Here is a 25,671-nt window from a genome sequence, read left to right on the forward strand (position 1 = left end):
CGTGAGACCCTTGAGGATGAGTAGCGGGCTTTAAAAAAAAAATCCCTGATTGATTGATTGATTGAAGATACAGCGATGCGCTTCCTAAGCCAGACCTAAAAATTCTGCCTGAAGCAGGACATCCCGATGGACCTGTGCAACTTTGCCGGGCTGTGTAATCTTGCCTTGATTGTCGGTAACTGTACTTGTAAAACGCTTCCACGCTGTATAAAAATCACACAATTTAATAACAAATAAAAAAAGCAAAACAACAATGCGAGCTGTCAGTCCTGTCTGTTGTATTTGTCCGTGTTGTCCTTCGTCTAAGTCCCGAAACGGGGAAGATGAGTCCTTCTTCTATGTTGAGTTGCGCCACGGGGGAGGGCTTGGGTGGCCCTTTGCCCTCAGCTGTAGCCACGTCATGCCACGTCCCCGCGCAGGCGCACTTTGCTCCCTGTGTTGGTTTCCGGGGAGCCTGTAGTGGCCGGTGCAGACCCGTCAGCCAGGTGGAGGTTCACGCTGGCGGCTCCCGGGGGGCGGGGGATGATGAATCTACTACGAGGAGTGATGGGGGCGCCTAGCGCCGGCCCTCAGCCTTCGGGGGCGGAGACGGTGAGTGCGTACCGTAAATTACTCGCTAGCATGCTGCAAACCTACACTGGAATGACAGCTCTTGTCCTTGTCTCATACTACGTGGTTTCTCGTAGCATACCTGGATTATCTGTCATTTACTCTTTCCTGTTCCATGGTGCATGCGTTCTCTGCACTGACACCCTGCCGGTTTGCTCTCCAAATATCAGTACCTCTCTGTCTGCACCCTCTCTGAGTACGTTCTTCTTGGAGCCTCCCTATTTGTACTCCGTGCTATCTATATTTTCATTGTACCTTCCTGCACTTTACTCCAAGTTGTTGTAACATGAAACTAGTTGTCGACGGATCTCAGATTCCCCTGTTGGAAAAAAATGAAGTGTTTTGCTTATGGGTGCTTTTTACTACCAGGTCTATTCTATACGTTAAAGAATATCCTGTAGATCAGTTTGCTGTTGTGTCTTTTAGATGATCTTGGCCTTACGGCGTGTCGTAAGTACCAGAAAGGCTTGCCACCTTTGTAAGAAAATTCCTGCCATTTGTTGTTATTTTAAGAGTCTAGGAAGACCTGAGCGTAATACTAAACAGGACTGTAAACCAAATCGTATGTAGTAATTTGTAACATAACTTTTCTGTCTTAGTTTACTTTGATTATTAGTCATGGAATATTAACGCAGATCTAGAACACAATAAAACGTGTATTCTGGTTATATTTGCTATTTCTTGTTTTTTAACCGACCGGGACATAAAACTACCAGTGATGCTGGTAGAAAACTGGTCAGGTGACAACCCTAGTACCAGTGCTTTCATTCCCACTGGTGAGCTGTTAAAGGATTTAGTAAGAATGCATTCTTCTACTCCTTAAGTGGTAATGGTTTTCAGAGTGTCTCAATCGCCCCTGTTATACTCACTCCATGTTAGACATAGACACCCCTTTTCTCTCCACATCTTGATCATCTGCATATCTTATACTGATACATTCTCTCTTTCCTCTTCAGTTTCCTCTTTTCATGGTCTTCTCTATGCACTTCCTCTCATCTCCTTCACAGTCCCCCAAAATACAACACATCCACTCACATGTAAGAACTGTATTTTCTTTTACTTTCACCTTGTCAGTATTTTGACAACTGTGTATTTCCTTCACACACGTGCACAGAATTAAAATTGTAACTAGAAGAAATGACCATTGCTCTGGGCGCTCAGCAGAGATGCAAAGGCTTGAATGACATGTGTTCGGAACATCTTTCTGACCCATTGACCTCTCAATATTGCCCCTTTAAAAATCTCATAGAAGCGACATAGTTCAAAGTATGCATTATAGGAGAGTAATATGCTACACGGTAAAAAATACAGAAACTGAACGTCATGGGAATGCTAGATTAAGTACAAGCATGCGAAATATAAACAGGAACAACATCGCTGACATGGATTACCTCAGCGTTTTTTTACATTCATTTTTCAGCAATGGATCTATGCTTTTGCCAGTAAAGTTAAGGGCATGAATATTTGGAACGTGAAGAACCCGTTTGAATGTCAGTTTTTAATTCCAGCCCCCTACCCTGAGGGACATTGGCCCACTTAAATAATTGCTTGCTTGTGTACTTGAGAAAGCATACCAGTTCTATCCATTGTAAGAAAGGAACGGCATGACATTATTTTTGAGCTTTTCATAAGTGCTGAGTTTATCTTTGAGTTATGGAATTAACTAAGAATTATACCCTTCTCTGGGAGAATTTTTCAAAGTTGGTATAACAGTCTATTCATCTTTCCTGTTGCATTTTCACTTTGATGCTTTTATGTCATAATATCAAATTATGCTCTAATAGCCACCCAATTCCAATAACGTTGTCACATAAAATTCTACATTTGCTATTATTAAAATATATATGCATTTATCGAAGAGGAACGAGGTGTTCCCAATAAAATATACACTGTGCTGCTGGAGTAATTATGTGTCCCGGATACCATAGAATACATTCCTTGGGCGTTGACTCCATTGTGAAGTTGTGACTCGTTCTGGGTTTGTGGCTGATGGTGAATAATAAACGGAGTTTCCAAAAGGTTTATTGAAGGATAACTCCAATGGGTGTCCTTTTTTTCAGTACATTTTATCTGCTGTGACATTTAATTGTTCACGAAAATAACACTGCATAATTTAAGTTAGTGTGTCAAGTCAGAAGTGAGACTAGTTTTCAGACCACACTCAGAGTGAGTTGTCCGTCTGCTTGATGGTGACTGGTTGCTTGCATTCACTTCTCAGAGTATCAGTTGTCTGGGGACATTTACCCCCTTTACACTACAAGCGGATAGCAAAGTAAATGCACTTAAATTAGAAGTAGGCCTTTAGCAATCGCTTTAGGTGAAATTAGTTAATAGAATCATTTCTGATCTTGCACCTAAAACATTTGATAGTCAGGCAAGAAGTTGCCTGAGTGGGTGCTTACTTTGCTTTGATGAAGCAGGAGATTGCCTAAATAAATGGCTGCCTTGTCTAGTTAAATGCAAGCTGGTGGTTATGAGTGTGGTTGATTTGTCAAAGTTTGGCATATGCTGGAGATTGCATGTATGGATGGTAGAGCTCAGTTGGTGTGTGGCATATATGAAAACGATTGGTGCTCTGCCTGAGGTTCTAGGGGCTGCTGTGAACGTGTCACCACATTTTGATGCTGTGTCAATCCATGCTTGTAACATGAGGAGGCAAAGTGGATTCAGTATTATGCTTTAAGAAGAATACATACATCTTTGTATCTGAAATTGGATATGGTGGTAACTACATACCATTTGAGTGTGCTGCAAGCTCATTTTAAATGCATGGAAGTTATATCTAGTTTGGCTTTTTTCGAAGCTTGCAAAGCTATTTGGCATGCTTGATGTTACCAGAAAGCTTGCATGTTAGTTTCAGTCATAGTGATTTGGTACAATGTCTTAGTATATGGTGCACAAATCTGTGGTCATTTTCATAGTAAGGTCATATAGGATAATCGTATAGTATTGGAGACAGGTCAAATAGATCAGTTTCCATCTGATATAATTGAGCAATCATCATGCAGTGTATAGCATATAAGAATCATTATGATCTGAAAAGCAAAGAGAACCACAACGTTTTTCATAATGTGATGTGGTTAGCCAATATCCTCTGTAGCATTGGAAGAGAATTCCAGAGGTTGACATTGTGGCGGGAGAAGGCAATGCTGCTGATCTGACATTTCTTGAACTGTTTAAGATGTAAGGTTCCTTCTTAGGAGGTAGGTTTTGACTTTGGGTTGCCGAGATGTTGGGAAGTGCATTTGATCTGGTGTGGAATGCAGAAAGCTTTGATAAAATGCATCTGGCTACTCAAGCCAATGCCCATGTTTCAAGGACTGTATAAATGTCCATAGGATGGAGATGGATGAGTAGCTTAGCTTCTGGAGCTGCATAGAATTAAATAATGGGCACCACAGTAGATCTCATTGGGGCAACGTTTACTTGGGAGAGAATGAGAGCGATGATGGCCTGGAGTCACAGAGAGAAAACCCAGGACTAGAAAGACATATTTCAGTATTGTTTAGTGAATGGAAAGGCCGGTTTGGTAACATGTTGGACTCAAGCTTGTGATTTTGTCTGGAGAAATGTGAGAACGCAATACGTTTCATCAGCTATAATTTTATTTTCATTTGATTCATTATTTTTATTTTCCCATTGCATTCACTGTCTGGGAATTTAATGATTATCCTGTTAAGAAAAGCTTAGACTAATTTACCCAAATGACTCCTTGTTGAATTCGGTATTGTGAGCGGAGTACGTGAGGAGACTTTTAAGTCCCGGCAGTTTGCCTCCGCAAGCGGTAGCAGTGGCGGACACTGAGGTGCCATCAAAAGTTGTTGGCAATCAGCCCATTTTTATCAAGAAAAGATCAACTTAATTTGACCAGTTGTGTTGAGCATTATCCAAGGGCACCACTGTGTGGTGGATTTTGCCATCAGCTTTTTACTATTGAGGACCATACAAACCAGATAACCTGGAATCCTGAGGGGAGACCAGTTACCCCCATGATATAAATTTTACCATTACGAATTGGGAACAGTGGTGAGATTTTACATCGGCCTTTTACCCACTCCAGAAAGTGGACCGATGAATACAAAGAGTGGGTGTGCTGGAGGAATTAGATCTCTGGTGAAGATCACCAACACTACCAGTTCGTGATAAAAGTGCTGAGAAACAGCTGGTAATTAAGCCTGAAGAAGGTGGTTGGACCTATTTATACCATCAAAACGCGTCGCTTCTTGGTTTTTAAGTGCACCAAACCACAGGGGTTCCTGTGGACAAAATAATAGAAGAATATTACCATTTGTTGAACCTTTTATGATCATTGGTTTGAGGGTTTTGTATACTGATTTGCACTTTTATAATACATGTATTTGTATGGTATAAAAACCTTTGATTAACATATGCTTTTAGCATTGATTGTATTGTTTATGTTGCATATTTTAATCTCTTTGTATCTTACTGAATAGATCTATTAAATAAACATTTTTATATTGTTTTTTTGGCTACTGCTACACCTTTTGGTGTTTGGTTGTTTGTTTGAATGAGGTGTGCAAACATTATGGTATGCTTTTAAGGAATCCCAAAGGGAATCTGTTTTTGATTAGAACTCGGTATTGTGCCTAGTTTTAGAAAATATTGCGTTCTGGGCTCACCCAAAAGTTTAATTCCTATTTCCTGCCCAACCGTTCAAATGGAAGTTAGTAACTAGAAAAAAAGGATCCATTAATGTGACGACGGGTATCAATCAAGCCTGTGGCAAATTTGACCATGTTAGAAGAGGAAAAAATCCTATCAAAGGGCGAGCTCTCAAATGCTGTTGAGGACGCGATCCCATTGTTCCATTCTTTCAGCAATATTTTATAAGGCATAAAGCTGCAATGTAATACTCTGTGTGTTAAAGGATAACTGCTATAACATTGGGGTATGTTGCTCGTATACCTCTTTTTCAAATTTGCAGAATGTACACCGGCTTAATGAAAACAATGCATTGGTACATTTTTTTTGTTTTTGTTAAGACTGCACTGACGAAAGATCATAGTTTTTAAAATACCTGTTCTTGATAATGGGCTTGTTCTCGTTATAACATTAGCATGTGCAATGCCAGCAGCTTTGATGTTTGTATCGATCTTGTACATGCTGTACGAATATGAAACTAGTTGGCGTTGCCAATGCTTATTGGCATACCAGGGAGTGATAACTGACAAAATCATCTAGAAAAGTGGATGATATAAAAAAAAGTTTATTTTCTTTCCTGTAGCATCCATTTTTAGACGCTTTTGTCAGTTGTCTCGCTACAGTGCTACCAAATATGCACCAGCTGATTTTTGATTCAGAATAGTCGCATGTACATTATGGTGACGGTCAAAGGACACACCCAAGCAGCAAATAGAAAATTATATTTTGGGCCAATCCATAATTAGGTTGCCAAAGTCGCAAGCTAATGACAGAAAGTTGCTGAACTAAACAAGCATTTGCAATGCAATAGGTCTCGCATTATGAAAGTTTGAGCTATTGTTCTTGTAAATGACAATTTTTTTATTTGTGTTGGTTTTGAAAATAGCTAAATTAATAGCTTTTTCATTTACAATGCCAATAGTTATAACTTTCGCAAATGTGACACCTATAGCATTTGTAATGCAACATGTTTTGTATTTACGTGACTTAGATGTATTGATATTACAAATAACAATGGCTTTTAATTTTTTTAAATTACTTAAATAAAAGTGATTCTAATTTATAATGGCAATAGCTTAAACTTTTGTAAATAACTTTTGTGAAGATTATGTTCAGTGTATTTTATTGTGATGAAAATCCAAGAACAGAAGTGAAATATTATCATCTTTTTGTGACATTTTTAATAAAGCTTGAAACATTGAGAGAACATATTTGAACCAGTTGTTGTTGAATGGTTGCAGAGATTGATGCTGTGATGGCGTGGAGTGATGCTGGGGTTGCGCTGAGTGATGCTGGGGTTGCGCTGAGTGATGCTGGGGTTGCGCTGAGTGATGCTGGGGTTGCGCTGAGTGATGCAGGGGTTGCGCTGAGTGATGCAGGGGTTGCAAGGGGAAAAAAAACGAGTCTAACGGAGGGCCGAAGGGCACAAAAAAAGGGTCTAACGGAGGGCAGAAAAACAAGGGAAACAAGGGAAACAACGAGTCTAATAGGAGTAGAAAGGCACAAAAGACGGGTCTAACAGAGGGCAGAAGGGCAGAAAAACAAGGGGAAAAAACGAGTCTAATATTGGCAGAAAGGCACAAAAAACGAGTCTAACAGAGGGCAGAAAAACAAGGGAAACCAGGGAATTATGGGGAAAGGAAGAACACTCAAGTGTCCTTAAACACATAACTTTGAGGTCACATAACTTTGATGAGGTGGGACTAACGCAAGTACCTACTTTCGAAGTTGGCCTACCATCGGAATGTGAAACTAATACCACCTGCTAAACCCATTTGACTACAGAAGTGTTTCCAAGCTTCTGTGCCAAACACTTTTTTTTTTTTAATAAAACTTTTTATTGAGGTTGCAGGTACAAATTACATTCACAAGGTTACCTTTAATTTGACATTTCCGCATCGTATATCCTTGCAGCTTTAGAACACAATAAGTACCGTTTATTCCTACAAATAGCAAGTTGGTTTTGTACGGGTGTGTATAATCTCGCAGCCATATATTCATAAATTAATCCCTAGAGCACAATTTAAAGGACCTGTAGCACTCAATGTGTACGAAAATAACCAACAATATATGAATTCTTAACAGTAAAAAGAGTTATCACAAGTAGGTATACATTTCGCGTTTACACCGACTTTTAGCCATCCCTCACTTTCAACGTGACGTCGCAACAGCATCAGCAGTTGAACGGTACATTGTCTGATATTTCAACTTCAGTAACCACCACCCAACTATCTATTCGTCCTCCCCTTCAGAATCTAGGTCTTCTTCTTCCGGCAATGGTTCACAAATTTCTCCTCTATAAATATTCCATGCTGTCCATACCTTGTTCCATTTGCGGGGGCAGGCCCTTAGCACATAGACCGCTCTTTCCGTAACCATCAGCTTATCCATATTGTTACCCCACCTATGAGCTGTAGGCAAATCTGGTGTTCCCCATTTTTGCGCAATGTCTCGTTTATCCACCATCATGGCCAGGGTAGCCCATATTAGTCCATGCCTATCCAGATCATTAGGGTCCCAGATGTTCAATAAGCATTTTCGAGGTTCTGGCAAAACGGAGATCTGAAGCGTTTGCGAGACAGTACGCATAACCTGCCTCCAGAATTCTTGTATGTGCGCGCAATCCCAGATTGTATGATACAGCGTCCACTCCTCCCCGCATCCTCGAAGACAAAAAGGATGTGTTGCCCGGTGTATTTTGTGAAGCAGGGTCCTAGTGTAATAAATGCGATGTAAGATTTTCAGTTGTACCAATCTGAATTTTGCTGAGATGCCTACTTCTTTCGGGGAGGCCAGTGCCTCATTCCATTCTGAGTCAGTAACTTCTCCTCTGTCTCCCACCCATTTTTCTCGTAATTTTACCGTAGGGTCCCCTAGGTGGTTGTTCAGTTTTAGGTCTCGCCTGTCGATGCGCATGCGCATCGAGCTTGCGAGACTATGGGGGCTTATCCACTCTTTATCCAACTTGCAAGGAATCGTGGCGATTCCTTGCAGTGCCCGTGACTTTTAAGCTCAATGCGCATGTGCATTGAGCTTAAAAGCGCGTGCACAGCCGCCCGCATTCCTCCGACACCTTTGAAGTGAAGCTTAGCTTCACTTCAAAGGCCCGGCTTCTTCACACCCACATGCCGCTCTGCCCCGCTCCGCCCCCTCCCCTGAGTCATCCTGCCTGCCCAGACTTCTCCTCCCCCCTACTTACATCCCGCTTTCACTTGTTAACTTTACCGCTGTCCGGGTGGTTCCATGTTATTTCTTTAACTACCTGCTCGTGACTGCCCGTCCTCGTGCTGGCACTGTGCTTTCCTCTGTGAACTTTAGGACTTCTCCATATAACTGTGGCATTCCAGAAATTCGTCATTGGAACGCAACGTGCAACGCATTGACCCGACGTTGCTCTTTGATTGCGCACCTAGAAACCTTGACGCGCAAACCAGCTTCATTCTCCTTGGCTGACACACCCAGCAGCCTTTACAGACGGACAACAGCGTGTACAACAGCTTTGTGCCAATACTAACGTGCACACCAGCTTTGTGTCCATTTTATGTACACAGCAGCTCCATGCTCTATCGCTCACGCGCACAGCGACGCTGTGTGCACTTTAATGCTCATTCGCTGGCACGCACAGCACATTTGTGCAAGTATTTGCATGTCTACCCTGCAATCCTTTCGCTGATACGCACAGCTTGATTTTAAAATTGTGTGTATAAGTTACAGTTCACTCGCTGATGCACACAGCAACTCCGCGGCGCTGACGCGCACAGTTGGATTTTAAATTGCGTGCCTACTTTACAGTTTACTCACTGATGCGCACAGCAGCTCCATGCTTTCTTGCAGACTCGCACAGCAGTGCCCAGTGCAGACTTTTACGTTCTTTCGCTGACACGCAGAGCACTTTTGTACAAGTATTTGGTCGTCTACCCTGCAATCTTTTCGCTGATACGCACATCTTGATTTTAAAACTGCATGTCTAGTTTACAGTTCACTCGCTGATGCGCACAGCAACTCTGCTGACGCGTTTAGCTGGATTTTAAATTGCGTGCCTACAGTACAATCGCACAACACTTTAGTACAAGTATTGCGTGTCTACTCTGCAATCTTTTCGCTGATGCGCACAGCAACTCTGAGTGCAGTCTCTTTCAATCGCTGACACACACAGCACGTTCCCATCTAATTGTGTGTATACAGTACAACATATTATATCCTATGTCTTCATTAACAATATAGTGTATCTGTACTGAATATATATCCAGCATTTCAGACTGCATTTCAGAGCTTTTAGAAATGTTTATGGCTTTTTTTTTTTTGAAATTCTTTAGCATTGGCTACAGGAAACAAAAATGCTAAAGATTTACAAAAAAAACCCATAAACAATTCTAAAAGCACTAACTCTAATGCTGCGAGACCTATTGCATTTCCAATGCTTGTTTTATATGCGAGGGAAGTTGCGCTTTGTGGCATATAATCTGTTAAGAGCCTGTCCTCCAGCGGCGAGGACTCTGGTATATCTGTGCCCGCTGGGATCGCCTGGAGCAGTGCGTGTCTTATTTGTACATATCTAAACGTCTCGGTTGGGCTCAGGTCATATTGCTGTTGGAGCTGCGGAAACGCGATCACCGTGCCTTTGTCCCATAGGTCCCCGACTGTGGAGATTCCTATGTAGTCCCACTGCGTAAATCCCTTGCAGGATCGTAGGGTCCCCAATGACTTCACATCCCATAGTGGCGTTAGTTTGGTGATTGTTCCCTGCCAACCTAGCTGCTTTTGTGCTATGTGCCATAGGGCCGTTGTGTGGCGCGTCGGACCCAGTAGTCTTTTGACGTGCGGCTTGTTATATAGCACTGAGAGCATGCACTCCGATCCTAGTTGTGACCAGTCCGCTCTATATGCCGGGTCATCCCTCGGGGCATGTATCCATTGATTTATTGTTTTAAGATGGGCTGCCCAGTAGTATAGCTGTATGTTAGGCAATGCTATACCTCCCTCGTACCAGTTCTTCGTCAACTTATCATACGCTATACGCGCCGGGCCGTTATTCCAAAGCAGGCTTGAGACCAGCGCCGCGACTTGTTTGAAGTATCTCGGTTCCACAAGATATGGGGTATTTTCCAGCACATAAAGGAACCTGGGAAGTGCCATCATTTTATAAAGAGCTGCACGCCCAAGGAGGGTCAGTGGCAAAGCTGCCCAATGTTTAACATCTGCCCGAAGGCGTTCTATAGGCGGCTTCAAGTTTTTATCAAAAAAGTCTGCGGCACTATTTGTAATAATAATGCCCAAATATTTAAAGGAGTCTTTTGCCAGTGCCAGGGGGCAGTCCTCCTGCAACACCGGTTCTGGACCTCGTAGTGTGTATATCACCGACTTTGACCAGTTCAGGGTATATCCTGACGACTTTCCATGTGCGTTACAAAGATTCAGTAATGCTGGGATCCCGCTTTCAGGCTCTACCATATAGATCAACATATCATCCGCATAAAGGGATATTTTATCTTCCCACCCACCCGCCCATTTGATCCCTTTGAGCAACGGTGTAGTTCTGATTAGGATTGCCAAGGGTTCTATCACCAGGGCGAACAGCAGGGGTGACAACGGGCACCCCTGCCTAGTCCCCCTTCCCAGTGGGAAAGTCTGTGAGATGTGACCATTAGCTACTACCTGCGCCATCGGCTTTGTATAAAGTAATCGAACCCAAGCTATGAATTTCGGTCCAAAGTTCATACGCCTCAGTACCGCAAATAGATATTCCCATTCCACCAGATCAAAAGCCATTTTGGCATCAAGGGAGAGAATCACTGCCTTTTCGGGGATAAGGTGTGCTCGCCCCAGTACCCCATGAACTTGCCTGAGATTCAGTGCTGTACTCCTGTGAGGCATAAAGCCTGACTGGTCAGGGTGTATCAATGTCTGCAGGTGTTGCACCAAACAGGTGGCCAGTAGTTTTGATAGAACCTTGGCCTCCACATTAATCAGGGAAATGGGGCGGTACGAGGAGCATAGAGACGGAGGTTTGCCCGGCTTGGGTATGGCCACAATCGTGGCTGTGCGCTGGTCCAGCGGCAGTTCTGCCTTTTCCAGGCTTTCCATATACATTTGCAGTAGCGGTTTACTCAGTGTTTCGGCCCTCGCTTTGTACCATTCTAGAGGTATTCCATTGGGTCCTAGCGCTTTACCTGAGTGCAGTGCCTGAATTGCCAGTTGAATCTCATCTTCTGTCGGGTCGAGTTCTAGCTCCTGCAGTGCCTCCTGGGTGAGCTCGGGGATGTCAATGTTTTCAAGCGAGAGCGTCGCCGCTTGAGCAGTGACCACTTGCTCTGGGGTATATATCTCTTGGAAGTGGCGTGCTAAGGTGCACACTATGTCTTCCGGGTGCGTCTGTAACTGACCGTCATGTGAGCGCAGCCTCTGTATACCTTTATTACCTTCCCCCCTCTTATCTAGCCACGCCAGCATTCTCCCAGCTTTGTCGCCTACATCGTATATTCTATGTGCTGTGCTTGTGACATGACCTTGGACTGTCGTTGTAAGGTGGGCCTGGTACTGCTGCTGCCGTAATTGCAATACGTGTGCTGTTTCCGGTGTGGGGTCCGCCATGTGGGTAGTGTTCGCAGGGTGGAGTGTCAGCTCGAGCTCCGTGAGGACTCGCCGGCATTCCCTTTTATGCCCCATTATCGCTGTTATCGCTCCCCCCCCCCCCCCCGCAGGACCGTTTTGTATGCTTCCCATAAGACCGAGGGAGAGGACACTGACCCAGCGTTTTCTTCAAAATAGCGTGTGGTCACTAATTGAAGTTCCTTCCTGATCTTCGGGATTGTAAGGTAGTTCGGGTATATTGGATAAATTCTAGCACGTTTCTTTTCTTTTGTGGTGAGTGACAGAGACATTGGTGAATGATCAGATATGCCTCTGGGCAAGATGTCTATTTTGTCTATCTTCCCCAGTCCCATCCTTAGGAATAAAAAGTAATCTATGCGGGATAGGCTATTGTCTACTGCGGAATAATATGTGTATTGTGTCTCCGTGGGGTGCAATTGACGCCATACGTCTGTAATGCCCATTGCTTCCAGGAATCCCGGGAGTGATGCAGTCCCCCTAGGGCGTTCCCTAATGGGAAATGTGTCCATTGTTGGGTCCACTATTGCATTGAGGTCTCCCCCTATGATCGTGTAACCCTCAGGGAGGTCCAGAAGGAATCTACCCAGTGCAGGCAAAGCAACAGAGTGGAGTGCCGGGGGGATGTAGACTGAAACCACGTTGAGGGGCTTCCCTTCCCACTGCCCATGTAGTGCCGCGAAACGACCCTGATCATCCGTTTTGCGGTGTATTACCATAAAGGGCGATGTCTTTTTCATGAGTATCCCCGCCCCTCGGGAGCCTGTCGTGAACTCTGCATGTGCTGCCATCACATAACCACGTCTATCAAGTGCCTTACACGCTGGTCCCGTGAGGTGCGTCTCTTGAAGCAATATGAGGTCAGGGCCCTGGCGTTTAATTGCTTGCAATACCAGCCCCCTCTTTATTTTATCTCCCAACCCTCTGACGTTCCAAGTAAGCAGGCGCAAGGGGGGTACCTCAATTGTCGTAGGCGCACCTTCAGTGGGTGCAGCGTGTAACTGTTGGGCCATTGGATTGCTTGGGTAGTGTTCTGTATGCCATGTTATTGGTCTTAGTGCACGTGTATCGCTCTATGCTGAGGTGTAGGAATAGCTCATTACCCGGTGCATTCATGTATCGTGTGGCAGAGTGATGACTAACAATACTAACATTAAATGTAAAACTTCCCCTCCATCCCTCCTCCCTGCTCCCCTGCTCCACGGACTTACCCCCGCCCACTTCCCCAACTTCGCAGAGTGCTTTAACCCCTCCCCAACTATCTTACTTGCTCGTGGGGTTGGTGAGTGCCCTACAGGCACCGGCTCTGCCCACCCTACTTCGCTTCACCATGTCCAGGTTTCAGTGCATCGTGTGCTGTCTGTCCCATAGTCTTCTTGTCTTTAGATAGGGGCTGGTTGCCCAGAGTCAGGCGGGTTCCGATCATTGTCGGATTCTGCTTCTGATACTCTACCTTGGCTGGTCAAATTACCGGTCTGCAGATCTGTGTGCTTGCCATCACAATGGTTTTGCCGACCCCTGTGTGAACGGCGAGGCTGTCCCACCTGTCTCCAGCCGTCAAGCCAGTCTTGTGCCACTTCCGGCTTGTCGAAAAACCACGTTTTTCCATCGGCAACAATCCGCAATTTGGCAGGGAATATCATTGAGTATGGCAGTTCTTTCTGTCTCAGTGCCTTTTTCACCTCAGTAAACGTTTTCCGGCGCCAGGCCACTTCCGCTGTATAGTCCGGGAAAAATGCGAGTGTCGAGTTCTGGAGCTTAACTGGCGGTGACACTCTCGCAGCCTGCAAAATTGCATCCCTGTCTCTAAAGTTGAGCAGTCTAGCCAAGACAGGCCGTGGCGCTGCACCCAGTTTGGGCACTCCGCCAGGTACTCTATGTGCCCTCTCAACCGAGAAGAAGTGCGATAGTCCTTTAGGTTGTAATTTATTCTTGATGAGATCTTCTAAGTAGAGATCCATCGCTCCCTTCCCTTCTGTCTCCGGAATTCCGAGGATGCGCACATTATTTCTTCGGGACCGCCCTTCTTGGTCGTCCAGCTTGTTTCGCAGTAGCCTGGTGACCTTCTCCATGCGTTCCACAGCTATTTGCAATTCTGAGGTGTCCTCTACGAGAGATTTCGTAACCACCTCCACCTGCGAAACCCTCTCGGTTATTTTTTGAAAATCTGCCCGGAGTAGAGTGACTTCGGAAGAAATGGAGCCCACTGTCGTTTGCACCTCAGAGAGGGTCTTCATAATGTCCTCTAGCGTCACTTTCTTGGCTCCGTCCGTGTCCTGACTAGAGCCCACGGAATTGGCCCATGTACTTGTGGCTGTCCGTGCTGGCTATAGGCGAATTTATCCAGTTTGGCCTGTGTGGATCCACTCTTCGGTTCCCTGCCCGCCATGGCCGGAAGCCTGCAGAAATTGGTCCTAGTTTCAGCCACTACTGTCGATACTGTACTGCAGTTGATTCCACGTCACCTTCGTGGGCCAGGGAGCAGCGGCGCGGCGTGTTCCCAGTGGTTTTGGGTGTCCTGTAGTGTTTCTCCCTCTGGTCACTTCGGTCGCTGTCAGCAGGGGTAACAGCGCGTAGCGTTCGTTCTGTGCACCGAGGGATCGCCCGCAGCTTGTCCGTTATTCCGACTCTACCCCCTCACCGCTCGTGCAGGGTATCTGCCTTGCGCACGATGTGGCCCTCTTCCACCTGGTAAGCCTCCCGTGCCCAGTGCGCGGTGTAGGAGTAATCCGTCGCTGAGGTGTTTAGTGGTGAAAATTTCGCAATGTCTCTTGCCGTTTTCCTTCACCTACTAGGTCCTGGCCTTGCATCTACTAGGGATTGCGCCGTTTATGGAGCTGCCGGCCTGTTATTACTGCCCATACACTGTGTAGAAGTATCTGCTAGGAGTCTTACTTGATTCTCCCCCGTCCGGGGCACCTCCCCTCGCTCCTCTTCAGAGCCTGGTCCGTTATTCGAGTCAAGGGCTACAGCACCAGCCGCCTGCCCAGTGGGCGCTTTCCGTCTGTCCCCTCCTTATTCGTTGGGCCCCTCCGGGGTTTGCCGCAGGCCCCTCTGAAGGCCAACACCGTGTGCTCTCGCCCGCGTCGTCGCCGCTGATGCCACAGGGACTTCTCCCCTCCCGTCTCGCTATCACTCCTTCTGCCTCACTTTCCCCGGTCAGGGCTCACTTTCGCTGGGGCGCCTGAGGCACGCGAGGCCGGGGCCGAATCTTCGCCGTCAGCCCAGGGTCACCGTCTATCGCCGCTGCAGGTCTGCGTCTCCGGTGGTATTCCACGGACTCCACAGGCGTCCCCGGGTGTCTTCGGATCAGTGGCGTCACGGAAGCCCTTACTCTCAATTGTGGTCGGGTAGCGTCTTCTGACTCAGTCCGGTCAGGGGAGGTTTCTCCGAGGGCACGCCGGCCAGATCTCACTTCCGCCGGGGTCGTGCCTGCACTCGAGGCCGGTGCTTCTCTCCGGTCGCAGGCCCAAATCTGCTCACGTTCGTGGAGGCAGTTCCCAGCCTCCGATTTCGTCCTGGGTAGTCTCGGATGGAGTCGCTCCGTCCCCAGACCTGGTTTCCGCTCCTTCGGGTGGGAAATTCGACGGATTAAAGTGTCGGATATTAGAAAAGGCCTAGATGCCTCAGGGAGCTCTCACTTCACGCTGCCGCCATGCTTGGCTGCTAGCCACGCCCCCCGTGCCAAACACTTTTGCCAACAAAATGACTACTATCATGCGGGTGTGGGGAAAGAAGTCACCATAAAAACACTTGTGTCCCTTCAGAGCCAGAAGAGTGCTTGAGGAAATCGTGACACAAAAATAAAAAATGATTTTATTTAACCCCTTCCACACTCATGACGAGCTGGGCTCGTCATGAAGTAGCCTCCTCGCACGCTCATGACGAGCCCAGCTCGTCATGAATAATGGGATTTACAAATTCTCAGCACAGGAGGGGAATATGCTGAGCAGCGAAGTGGTTAAAAAAACGGGTGAATGTTCACAACCAAAGCTTTCCAATTTGAAAGTAACACAAAAAGTAAGCACTGAAAGCTCTGCAGTGTTACTGCCCATGTCATTCACATCAGCTCATGTCAGACGTTTTTCACTACATGTGCACCACAAAAATAACACTTAGCACCGAACATTTGTAGCTTGTCCGTGACATTAAGAACACCCATAGCTCGGTGCCTGGAAGAGAGAGAAATAAACATCAGGGCGGGGTGGCGGGAGAGGGAGATGTCGAAAGAAAGAATCGGGGACAGAAATTAGGAATTCCATATATGGACAGAGAGAGAAAATGAAAGACAGGCAGAGCAGGACAAAAGTCAAAGATAGGGAGAAGAGAGAAAGTCAGACACAATGATACAGAGAGAGGGAGAAAGAAGACAGACAGGAAGTGGCAGAGAAAGACCGATGGAGAGACAGGGAGAGAGCGTCAGAGTGACAGATGGCTAGAGAAAGATGAGGAAATAAAAGTGAGGCAGAGAGGCATAAAAGAGAGAAAGCAAAAGAAAGACGGAGACTAAGAAAAAAACAGAGCCAGGATGTTACAGAAAGAAAAAAAAAGAGGAAGAAAGAATGTGAAGTCAGAGTGGGGCGGGGGAGAGGAGGCGAGGGAGAGCTCTTTGAAATGTGAAGCTCTCGGCGAGAGGGGGAGGAGAAGTGAGCGGAACCCTTTGAAGCACGCACGGCCTCGCGGCCGTGAAAGAAGTGTGAACAGGCAACAAATGGCTTTCATGTAGTGATGCGAGGCAGGCGGATAGAAGCGCGTTCATGAGACCACATGCACTTCTGGAAATCCGCATTTTTCAGAGCTTAGTTTAGCCCCAATAGTCTCGTCCTATTTATTCCTTGCGGAATGGAATGGGACGAGGCCTAAAAAGCAGTGGCTTATGGAGGCCCGCACATAACAAACTCAATAATGTAAGTATAGACTCTGTACGTTTGCCAAGAATGGCGCAAACGCCATACACCTCCAACCTAGACAATGGGATGCTTCATGTGTTTTTTTTATTTTTGTCCTCCTGTCACTGCAGAATATCAAGTACTTAACTTTCTTAGAGCGTTTCTTTGGAAGTTTTTATTGCTTTGCTCGTCTTATTTGAGTTTTTTCATGAATCTTTACCATTCGGCAATCAGTATACCCTGAGCTTGTTAGGTGTAATCTTTGGACATCAGTCATTCATCAAGGACCGTCTCTTAGCCATGCAGTGCTCAACGGGCTTCCACGTTATTGCCTTTTTATCACTAGAGCATTTTAACTCGAGAGCGTAGATATCTTATATAATCAAGCAATTCTTCATGCATTGGCGGTGTTAACCTAATCCAGTTTATACACCCCTCTCTCCTTTTCTGTTGCATGATATAGTACAACAACTGGATTTGGTTGGCGATAACTGTACACTTGTATCTCCTTCTGGCATGTCAAATATAACAAGCATTGGAAAAGTCAATGTGTCGCACGTTTTATTAGCTCTTCCATTGCTTTTCGTTCATGCTGTACTTTGGCAATGATTTGTAGCTATGCTATATAGTATTGTGGCTGCTGTGCAGCATTACCAAAAATATTAATAAAAATGCACTTTTTGAAGAAAAAAAATCGCATTAACCCTGGCTGTGTCATAGTGCTATTTAAAATGAGTTTTAGCAACACTGCAAAGCATCTGCGTTGCGGTACAGCTGGCTACAGAAAATTGCCAATAGCTCTCAAATGGAAGACCTACTGGTTTTTCCATTTTGTTTTACATGCACGGGAAGATTACGCGATTTGCTCAGAATCACAGGATGTTGAGTCAATGCAGAGACTCTACAGATCCAAAAATCGTCAGCTCTGGCACATACACCACAACACCAGGTAAAGGTGTCATGGCTGACAGAAGTCTACTTGACAACTCAAAATGTACACATCTTGTTTTTTGTGTAGCACACTTGCCCTCTCTCTTCAACCTTTTTTGGCACAATCTAATTCCCTTTTTGTTTCCTTAAGGTGTAACTGCAATCTTTTCATCATGCAGTCTTGGTCCATTTGCTGCAATTGATATTATCTGTCAGAAGAATCTACCCCTAGCATGCACTTGGCCATTTAAATGCACGTAAAGGTCTCAAACAAAGACACATTGTATCCTGGTGCCAACGCTAAAAAGGCACAGTACCTTATTATGCAGCACATTGATTATTTTTAGAATGATTTTTTTAATCTGGTTACTGTTTTTTCCCCGCATATGCTTTGTGCAGTTCTATCGATTCTACTGATAAAACAATCTGCATTGAAAAGATTGTTTGTAGACTGAAAATACTCTCTCGCGTACATGCCAATATACTCGATTCAGGCGGGATACTCCCTATTTATTATTTTTTTTTATTTTAATTTTTTTAGCCATAAATGGCTTTATTTTGGCTGTCTGCCCCCTTAAAGTGTCTCTCCTTCAGTAGAAGTCAATGGGGAAATACATTCTCGGGATTATAATTTTTAGATTGAGCATTCAAGACCTCTTGTATATACTTTAGTATATACTTATATGTGTATGTACTTTGTAGGCTCTGGAGATCAGTCCTAGGATTTGTCTGCTTCTGCGTAGGGACTTCTTTTTCTGTTCAACTGCCTCTATTTAACTGTCTCGATAGAAAACGACTAGTCGAGTTCAGTAAAATACCAGAATCACTTTAGCATTCTATAGATTCCAGTCCATAGAAATTGTCTTTCATGAGCACCCGTAGACAATAATATTTTTTTCAAATCTTGGATTTTCAGTGATATGACCACGAACACCCTGATTTTATATTAAAAACAGAGCTTTGAACTATACCGTTTCCCGCTGAAAGGCAATATTTCTCTCATGTGTTCCCATACCTGGCGTGTCACGCAGTTTGGTGCGTACTTTCCCTCCATGTTAAAGAACAGTAGATGTTTCAGCACCCAGGCTAATGTGCTGCATAGCTAAATTTATTTAAGGTCCCAAAGGTGAGACCGATTGCATTGCAAATGCTTGTTCTAAATCTCCCACTTTCCTCCTCACTAATGTCTGCATGCATGCTTATGGTTGAGGGAGATGTACTGCCTAGGTTTTTTAAGGACGTTTCGGTAGGAAGCTTGGACTGTTTCTTTGATATCATGCCTTTGTTTCATTTGTCTATAACCAAAAGAGTTCAGATCAGCGAATGTAATATATGTATTAAAGGCTAGCGATATATGTTTTAAGGAAAGACTTTTAGTGATTGTTGAGTGACTGAGTTTATTGATTTCAAAGTCTGTTCCTCTTGATTCTGTGCACTCTTTATTCAGTGTCTGGAGCCCATGGTTATTTTGAACAACCCCTGCTCTTGCAGACCTTCCACACAGCACGCGCTGCGCCACATTTAGCCTCATTCCATGGAAACCGTGTGGCCTCGAATTGAGACACTTGGGGGCTTATTTACTAGCCCCTTTGCCGCTGGTGCGTCACTTTTTCCCATATTAATAGTGACGCATTGGCACCGCAAGAGGCTTGTAAATAAGCCCCTTGGTTTCTATGCTTTCGGTCTTTGTGTAATGACTAACAAACTCCTCCTTACAGAGAAATGTGCATTTACCATTTTTAGGTCTCGGCTAAGCGCGCGGAAACGCGTTCTCGCCGAGAACCTATTGTGGCCGTGTCTGCTTCCCAGGAGACAATCCTGGCCACGCGCATGGCGATTTGAAACTGCCACGCGCACGCGAACGCGCGCTGTGGCCAGGCGCTGTCTCCTGGGATGCTCAAAACACCACACACGCATGCGCATACACACAGACACACACACAAGCGCCCACGCACGCACATACATACAGAGACACACCCCCCCACCACATACGCACACACACACACGAGTGCACCCCCCCTCTCCCCCGCCGTCGCACACATGCATACACACACAAGCACACACCCACAAGTGCACCGACCCCCCCCCCCCCCAGGCCCTTTTCAACTTGCCAGGTCAATTTTGAGGGACTCCGCTCTCCTTCTGGCGGCCCCGGGGCTCTCCACCGCTCACAGGAGCCCCGGGCCGCGAGACGCTTTCACTCCGCCTGCCTCCTCTTCCGGTCCAGACGCGGCCCCGCCCCCGTCGCAGGTGACCTTGCCTGACTTCCGGTGAGGCTGCGTAGAAAATAATGCTGGGCTCGTGAGTAACAGTGACTTACTTGTTAATTTTGCCGGGGACCATGAAGTAAAATTTCAGAATACAACATAGAGTACCCCATGGCAATTTTAATGCTGTTCCTTTTATCAACTGGAACGTATGATGGAGCCAGATGAGAGATACATGTATAAAAGAAATGTTCTTTTGAGTTTGTTCTCTCTCTTTTGATGTGATTCTTGTATATTTTGTTACGAGTATGATAGGAGACTAGCAACGGTGGGTGCTATAGGTGGACTGAAAAAGGCATCATTTTGGAAAGTTTTTCGAATGCAAATGCTGTGAAATTAAGCTTACAGAGAGGGAAGAGGGCGTGGAAGAGAATGTATACCATTGCACCTAACCTTCCAGCTGCACTGGAACTACATAGTTTTATGTAATTCTTGTGGTTTTTTCTTTACAATTGTTATTGTTGGATGTCCGTAGTTAACATGATACTTGAAATCAATGTTGAGGCTTACAGGACATGGCCCTGATTGTCACCAATGAATAATAATAGTATTACGTAGTCGACTCTCCCCCAAAGAAATTGACAATAAGGTCAAATTTTTCAACTGTTCTGGCTTACTGAAATGGATACAACTAAAGGCACTGAGAGGATTAAAGTTCATACTGTAGAGTTGTGTATCCAGCAAATCCCATGGTATAACTGTGACAAAATAGCTCAGTGTACCATACCTGCTGTAGAAATCACGTGCAATCTCTGGTAACAGGCAAGAATCACCATACACTCTTTTAGATATGTGTACGATTGCTGGACTAATTATACCATGTCAGTTTCTGATGGCAGTTTATGTGAGCATAGCACTGTGAGTTAATTGTTGTAGAGATTCTGTGTATTATGATCATGAAGCTGGACTGAGAAGATTTTAGTGAGTTTGCTCCACTTCCATTTAACAACTAACCTTATCACAAACGAGAGAACACACTGAAAAGAACCTTGATAAATATATCTATCTCTCAACCAGCTTGGGCATCTCTACTAGTTGCTCACCTACTGTTTCTTCATCATCGAGCCCTCGCCTGAATAGTGTGTATATCAAAGGGGGGGCTCAACCTTCATAGTCAAGGGAGCTTGGTAAAGGATGGATTGGATGCTGGAGTTAATAAATGCCTCCAACATCATTGCATTCCCTTTTTAATTTTGCCGGGGACCATGAAGTAAAATTTCAGAATACAACATAGAGTACCCCATGGCAATTTTAATGCTGTTCCTTTTATCAACTGGAACGTATGATGGAGCCAGATGAGAGATACATGTATAAAAGAAATGTTCTTTTGAGTGTTTGTTCTCTCTTTTGATGTGATTCTTGTCTATTTTGTTACGAGTATGATAGGAGACTAGCAACGGTGGGTGCTATAGGTGGACTGATACAGTCATTATAACCAGTTCATCCGCAAACCCACAATTAAAAAGCCATGAAAACCCAACATGCATCTGTATAATATGACTTCAAGCAACATTACCCTTCTACACAATAGAACATATCTGGCTCTTGCCCACCAGTGTGCATTGTTTCTGATCTCTCACACAAATTCAGAACTTTGCTGATTTACAGCTGGGCATATCTATACAGGCATGCATGCATTCATATATACATGAATACAAAAAGTGAAGAGAAAGCCACGTAGAAGCATTAGAGATTGGCAGCACAGCTATACCTCTCAAAGTCAAATCCACACCTGTAGAATGAGGACCTGTAGGAAGTTTCCAGCTAACGCATAGCAGTATCTTATTGTCTCGGTAATGGTAGTTGTGTGCCCCCTGGTGGCACTGTACGGTGCTGCTGCTGGTACGCCTCGATCACAGGAGCAGTAGTGACAGAAGAAGGCCTCCGACCCGTCCATAGTTACAATTTCGTAGTTGTCAGGAATCATTTCTTCGGATTAGGCTTCGTATTGAGGCGGTACAAGTGGCTGTAATTTTCTGTGGAATAGCCGGTTTGATTTGCCATTCTTCTGAAGCAGGGTGAGAGCAAGTGTTTTTGGGGGGTCATTTCATTGCAATCAATGGAGATGGAAATATTTGGCAGTGTGAAGAAGGCTTGTTTACAGGGCGGGCGAGCAAATGTCACAGCTCTGTTCTCGCCTCGGTCTGTGTTATCCACCCCAGTCTGGCAGCTTAATGCATGCTTTCCATGGCTTGCGTCTTCTCACTGGCTGCGTCCTCTGCCTTATCTTCCACCATCTCCACGTTTTGTTTTCTTTCTGTTTCCTTTATTGGGTTTCGCCTGCCGAAAGGCTGCGCTCTGCGCAGCTTTTCAGCGCAGGTGAAATCCTATGTCGACACTAAGCACTTTGGGAACGTCCCCCGGCTCTCATTGGCTAGCTCCATAAATGGAGGCTAGCCATTGGGTGCCGGATCTGTCCGTCAAGGCCGGACCAGATTCGGGGGCGTTCCCGAGATTTTTTCCCTGGGCGGAGTTACGTTTTTTCCCGTTCCCTCCCCTTTCCCGCCGTCCGTGTCCTCTCCCGCCCCCCTCCCACCGTCCGTGTTCTCTCCCGCCCCCCTCCCGTCGTCCGTGTTCTCTCCCGCCCCCCTCCCGTCGTCCGTGTTCTCTCCCGCCCCCCCTCCCGCTTGTTTCCTGATGGCGGCACCGGCCGAAGATGGAGGCGTCCTTTCCCTTGCCGCAGAGCTCAGGGGCGCAGCCTGACCCTGCTCCAGAGCTCTCTTCTGCACAAAGTATCTCGGTGCCAGCCAGCCGGGAGGAGGGGGAGGCTGGATCCGGGTCCACGCGGACGGCGAGGGATCTCCGTGCACCATGTTTGCTGCCTGCCTGCTGCTCGTCGCTCTGCTGCTGCACGCCCGGACGGAAGGTAGGCACGGGGGCGCCTTGCTTTTCAAAGACGCCGCCTTCCCGCCCCCCCTCCCACTGACCGTGTGCTGTTCCCGCCCTCCCCCCCCTCGCTGTCCTGTGCCCCGTTCCCGCCCTCCCCCCCCTCGCTGTCCTGTGCCCCGTTCCTGCCCTCCCCCCCCCTCGCTGTCCTGTGCCCCGTTCCCGCCCCCTCCCGCTGTCCGTTCCGCCCCCCCTCCCCGTGTGTCTGTTACCGCCCCCCCCTCCCCGTGTGCCCGTTACCGCCCCCCCTCCCCATTATATGCAGTATGAGTCACGGCAGCTGCAGGACACATTCTGTTTTACAGCCGGGCTCAGAACGCTCTGCGGCCCGGATAGGTGCGTGACGTGGATCGCTCATACGTATGTATGTTTTCTTTCTACGCCCCTTATGTGTGTATCTGGCCGACATTTTTTTCATTGGCACTATATGATTTTCTGCTCTGGAGAAATAGTGATCCAGGGTGCTAAGGCAGACCACGAGGAACTGAAATACCTCATTGTTTCCTGATATTGTTGCATACCATGCAGCATTTTCCCTAATGCAGAGTACACATTGTGTTGTAATATACTTACTTTCCGTCCATTTTGTTCTAAATTGCCCCAAACACACTAGAGAGAAGCTGGTTAGGTTGATACGCTGCCTCACTCTTTGCGATGTGTGGGTCGTGTGACATTTTCACCATGTCAGGCTTTGGTTCATAGACAGGTCCTGGCCATAAACTCCTTACCAGCTGCCCACAAGTCCTGGCTCCCTGCTGTCTGCAATCCCAAACTTTCCGGCCCTCCTTAGAGAAGTCTGTGCCATTGTTTGCGGGTCCAGAAGGTTTTTTCACCTCCTATCAGCAGAGACAAGAGTTACCCTTCTATCATATTGCACCAGCTTGCTTAGAGTCTAGGTGGATTTTAGTAGCAGCGGACAGGTTGTGATCATTTTGTGCTCCATTGTTACATCGGTGCAATGTATGTTTCTGCGGCCAGTTCTGCTTCCACCTGTAATAAACGAGTGATAACCAGTGAACTTCCGGTTCCTGAGAGATGCCATGATGGCATGGTTAAGGAAGTGTTTGTGTCCCTTGAATTTAAGGAACTTCTTGTCATCATGCGGCAGAGAAATTCATACAAGATGTGCACATGAGGGCAACACATGCCCTGGCCTACCCTGCGGAGTGCCCTGCAATAATAATATTTTTTTTTGTGGCCAATGATTTGCGAGCTAGACCACTTCGGCTAGTGCCAGAGATCCTTGCACTCCTTGCCTCCTGCAAAGGTTTACCTACCCAGGCATTGGTTTGAAAGTGCATACCATAGCACCCCTTCCCTGCCAATTTTCTCTCTTGTTCTCTTCGTCCTCCCTCTTATCTTTCCCACACTTGTACCGCCACCCATCCGTAGTCCCTCTGGCCCCCATTGAGCTTTCTCTCACATCACTCCGGTTCCTTTCTGTGTTTCATTCCCCTCTTATATTGGTTGCTCTGGTTGCAGATGCTCCTTGGTCCCTTGAATCTGTATTGTACCAGAACATAATGTCTTAAATAATGACCTACAAAACAATGTAGTCAGACTATGAACGTACACAATATCGTAAAGGGTCAATATATTTAAAAGAAAGTACAGATACTTTCACTATTCTTAACTCTGGTTATATGTACCATGATTACATATACAGGTCCAGTGTTTTGGAGATATGGATGGCAAATATATACTTACCTATATGAACTTAGCTTCATGATATTGTGGTAGTCAACATATTTGCTATGTCATCTTTGTAGGACACATTTTTTTACACAATATTTAACAAGCATTTACAATGCAACGGTTTCGCCTTTGGAAATGTTAAAGCTATTTGCTATGTAAATGACAATGCCATTTATTTATCTGTTTTCAAAACCAACACATAAATACAAATGTTGTCATTTACAATGCCAATAACTCGAACTTTTCCAAAGGCGAAACCGTTGCATTGTAAATGCTTGTTCGTCTTTGGAGAGGACAATCTTTCATGACCAAAGCTTTGTGTTTACAAAACTTTAGGAAAGAGAGAGAGTGTGTGTGTGTGTGATGTGTGTGTGGGTGTATGTGTGATGTGTGTGTGTGTGATATGGGTGTGGGTGTATGTGTGTGATATGGGTGTGGGTGTATGTGTGATGTGTGTGTGTGTGATATGGGTGTGTGTGTGTGTGATATGGGTGTGTGTGTGTGTGATATGGGTGTGTGTGTGATATGGGTGTGTGTGTGATATGGGTGTGTGTGTGATATGGGTGTGTGTGATGTGTGTGTGATATGCGTGTGTGTGATGTGTTTTGAATGTGATTTGTTTTGAAGCTGTTAATTTGTGTGGGTGCAAATGCAATAGGTCTCGCATTTGGCAGAGATTCAGCTATTGGCATTGTAAATGACAATGCCATTTATTTATATGTTTTAAAGAGAAAAAAACATAAATAAAAATAATGTCATGAGCAATGCCAATAGCTCTAACTTTAACAATGCCGAGACCATTGCATTGTAAATGCTTGTTCTTTAAGTGCTGCTCTTAGGCTGCTGCTGAAACGAAACAAAACAAAAAAATCGATGAATATCTTGACAATAAGCACTGTTCTGGGTTCAAAAGTTCAAGGTTATCTTTTCGGTTTATAGGAAGACGTCTTCAGGGACGTTAGGTCAAGTTCCGTACTTTTCCTGGACAGCCTAACATACTGTGAGAGCTGTAGACTTTTTAAGTTATTTAGTTATGTGCTATATAAAGTAGGAAATCCACAGAACTGGATACAGAGCTTTGTAGATTTACATCGGAGATTTGCAGTAGCACTGTGTGTACACAA

General features: G+C 45.5%; 1 protein-coding gene across 6 annotated transcripts in view; it reads left to right on the forward strand.

Moving 5' to 3' along the window:
- Nucleotides 1–374: 374 nt before the first annotated feature.
- USO1 (USO1 vesicle transport factor) overlaps nucleotides 375–25,671 on the forward strand; it is a 515,242-nt gene continuing 489,945 nt past the window's right edge. The window contains exon 1 of one of the 6 annotated variants that reach the window (XM_078676053.1): nucleotides 375–591. In XM_078676053.1, coding sequence (XP_078532179.1) covers nucleotides 523–591 — 69 coding nt within the window. In that variant the 5' untranslated portion in view covers nucleotides 375–522. The remainder of the gene's footprint in view (nucleotides 592–25,671) is intronic. The other 5 variants (XM_078676052.1, XM_078676055.1, XM_078676049.1 and 2 more) reach the window with 5 other exon arrangements.

This window comes from Lissotriton helveticus, chromosome 2_1, assembly GCF_964261635.1.
Source record: "Lissotriton helveticus chromosome 2_1, aLisHel1.1, whole genome shotgun sequence".
Taxonomy (NCBI): Eukaryota; Metazoa; Chordata; class Amphibia; order Caudata; family Salamandridae; genus Lissotriton; species Lissotriton helveticus.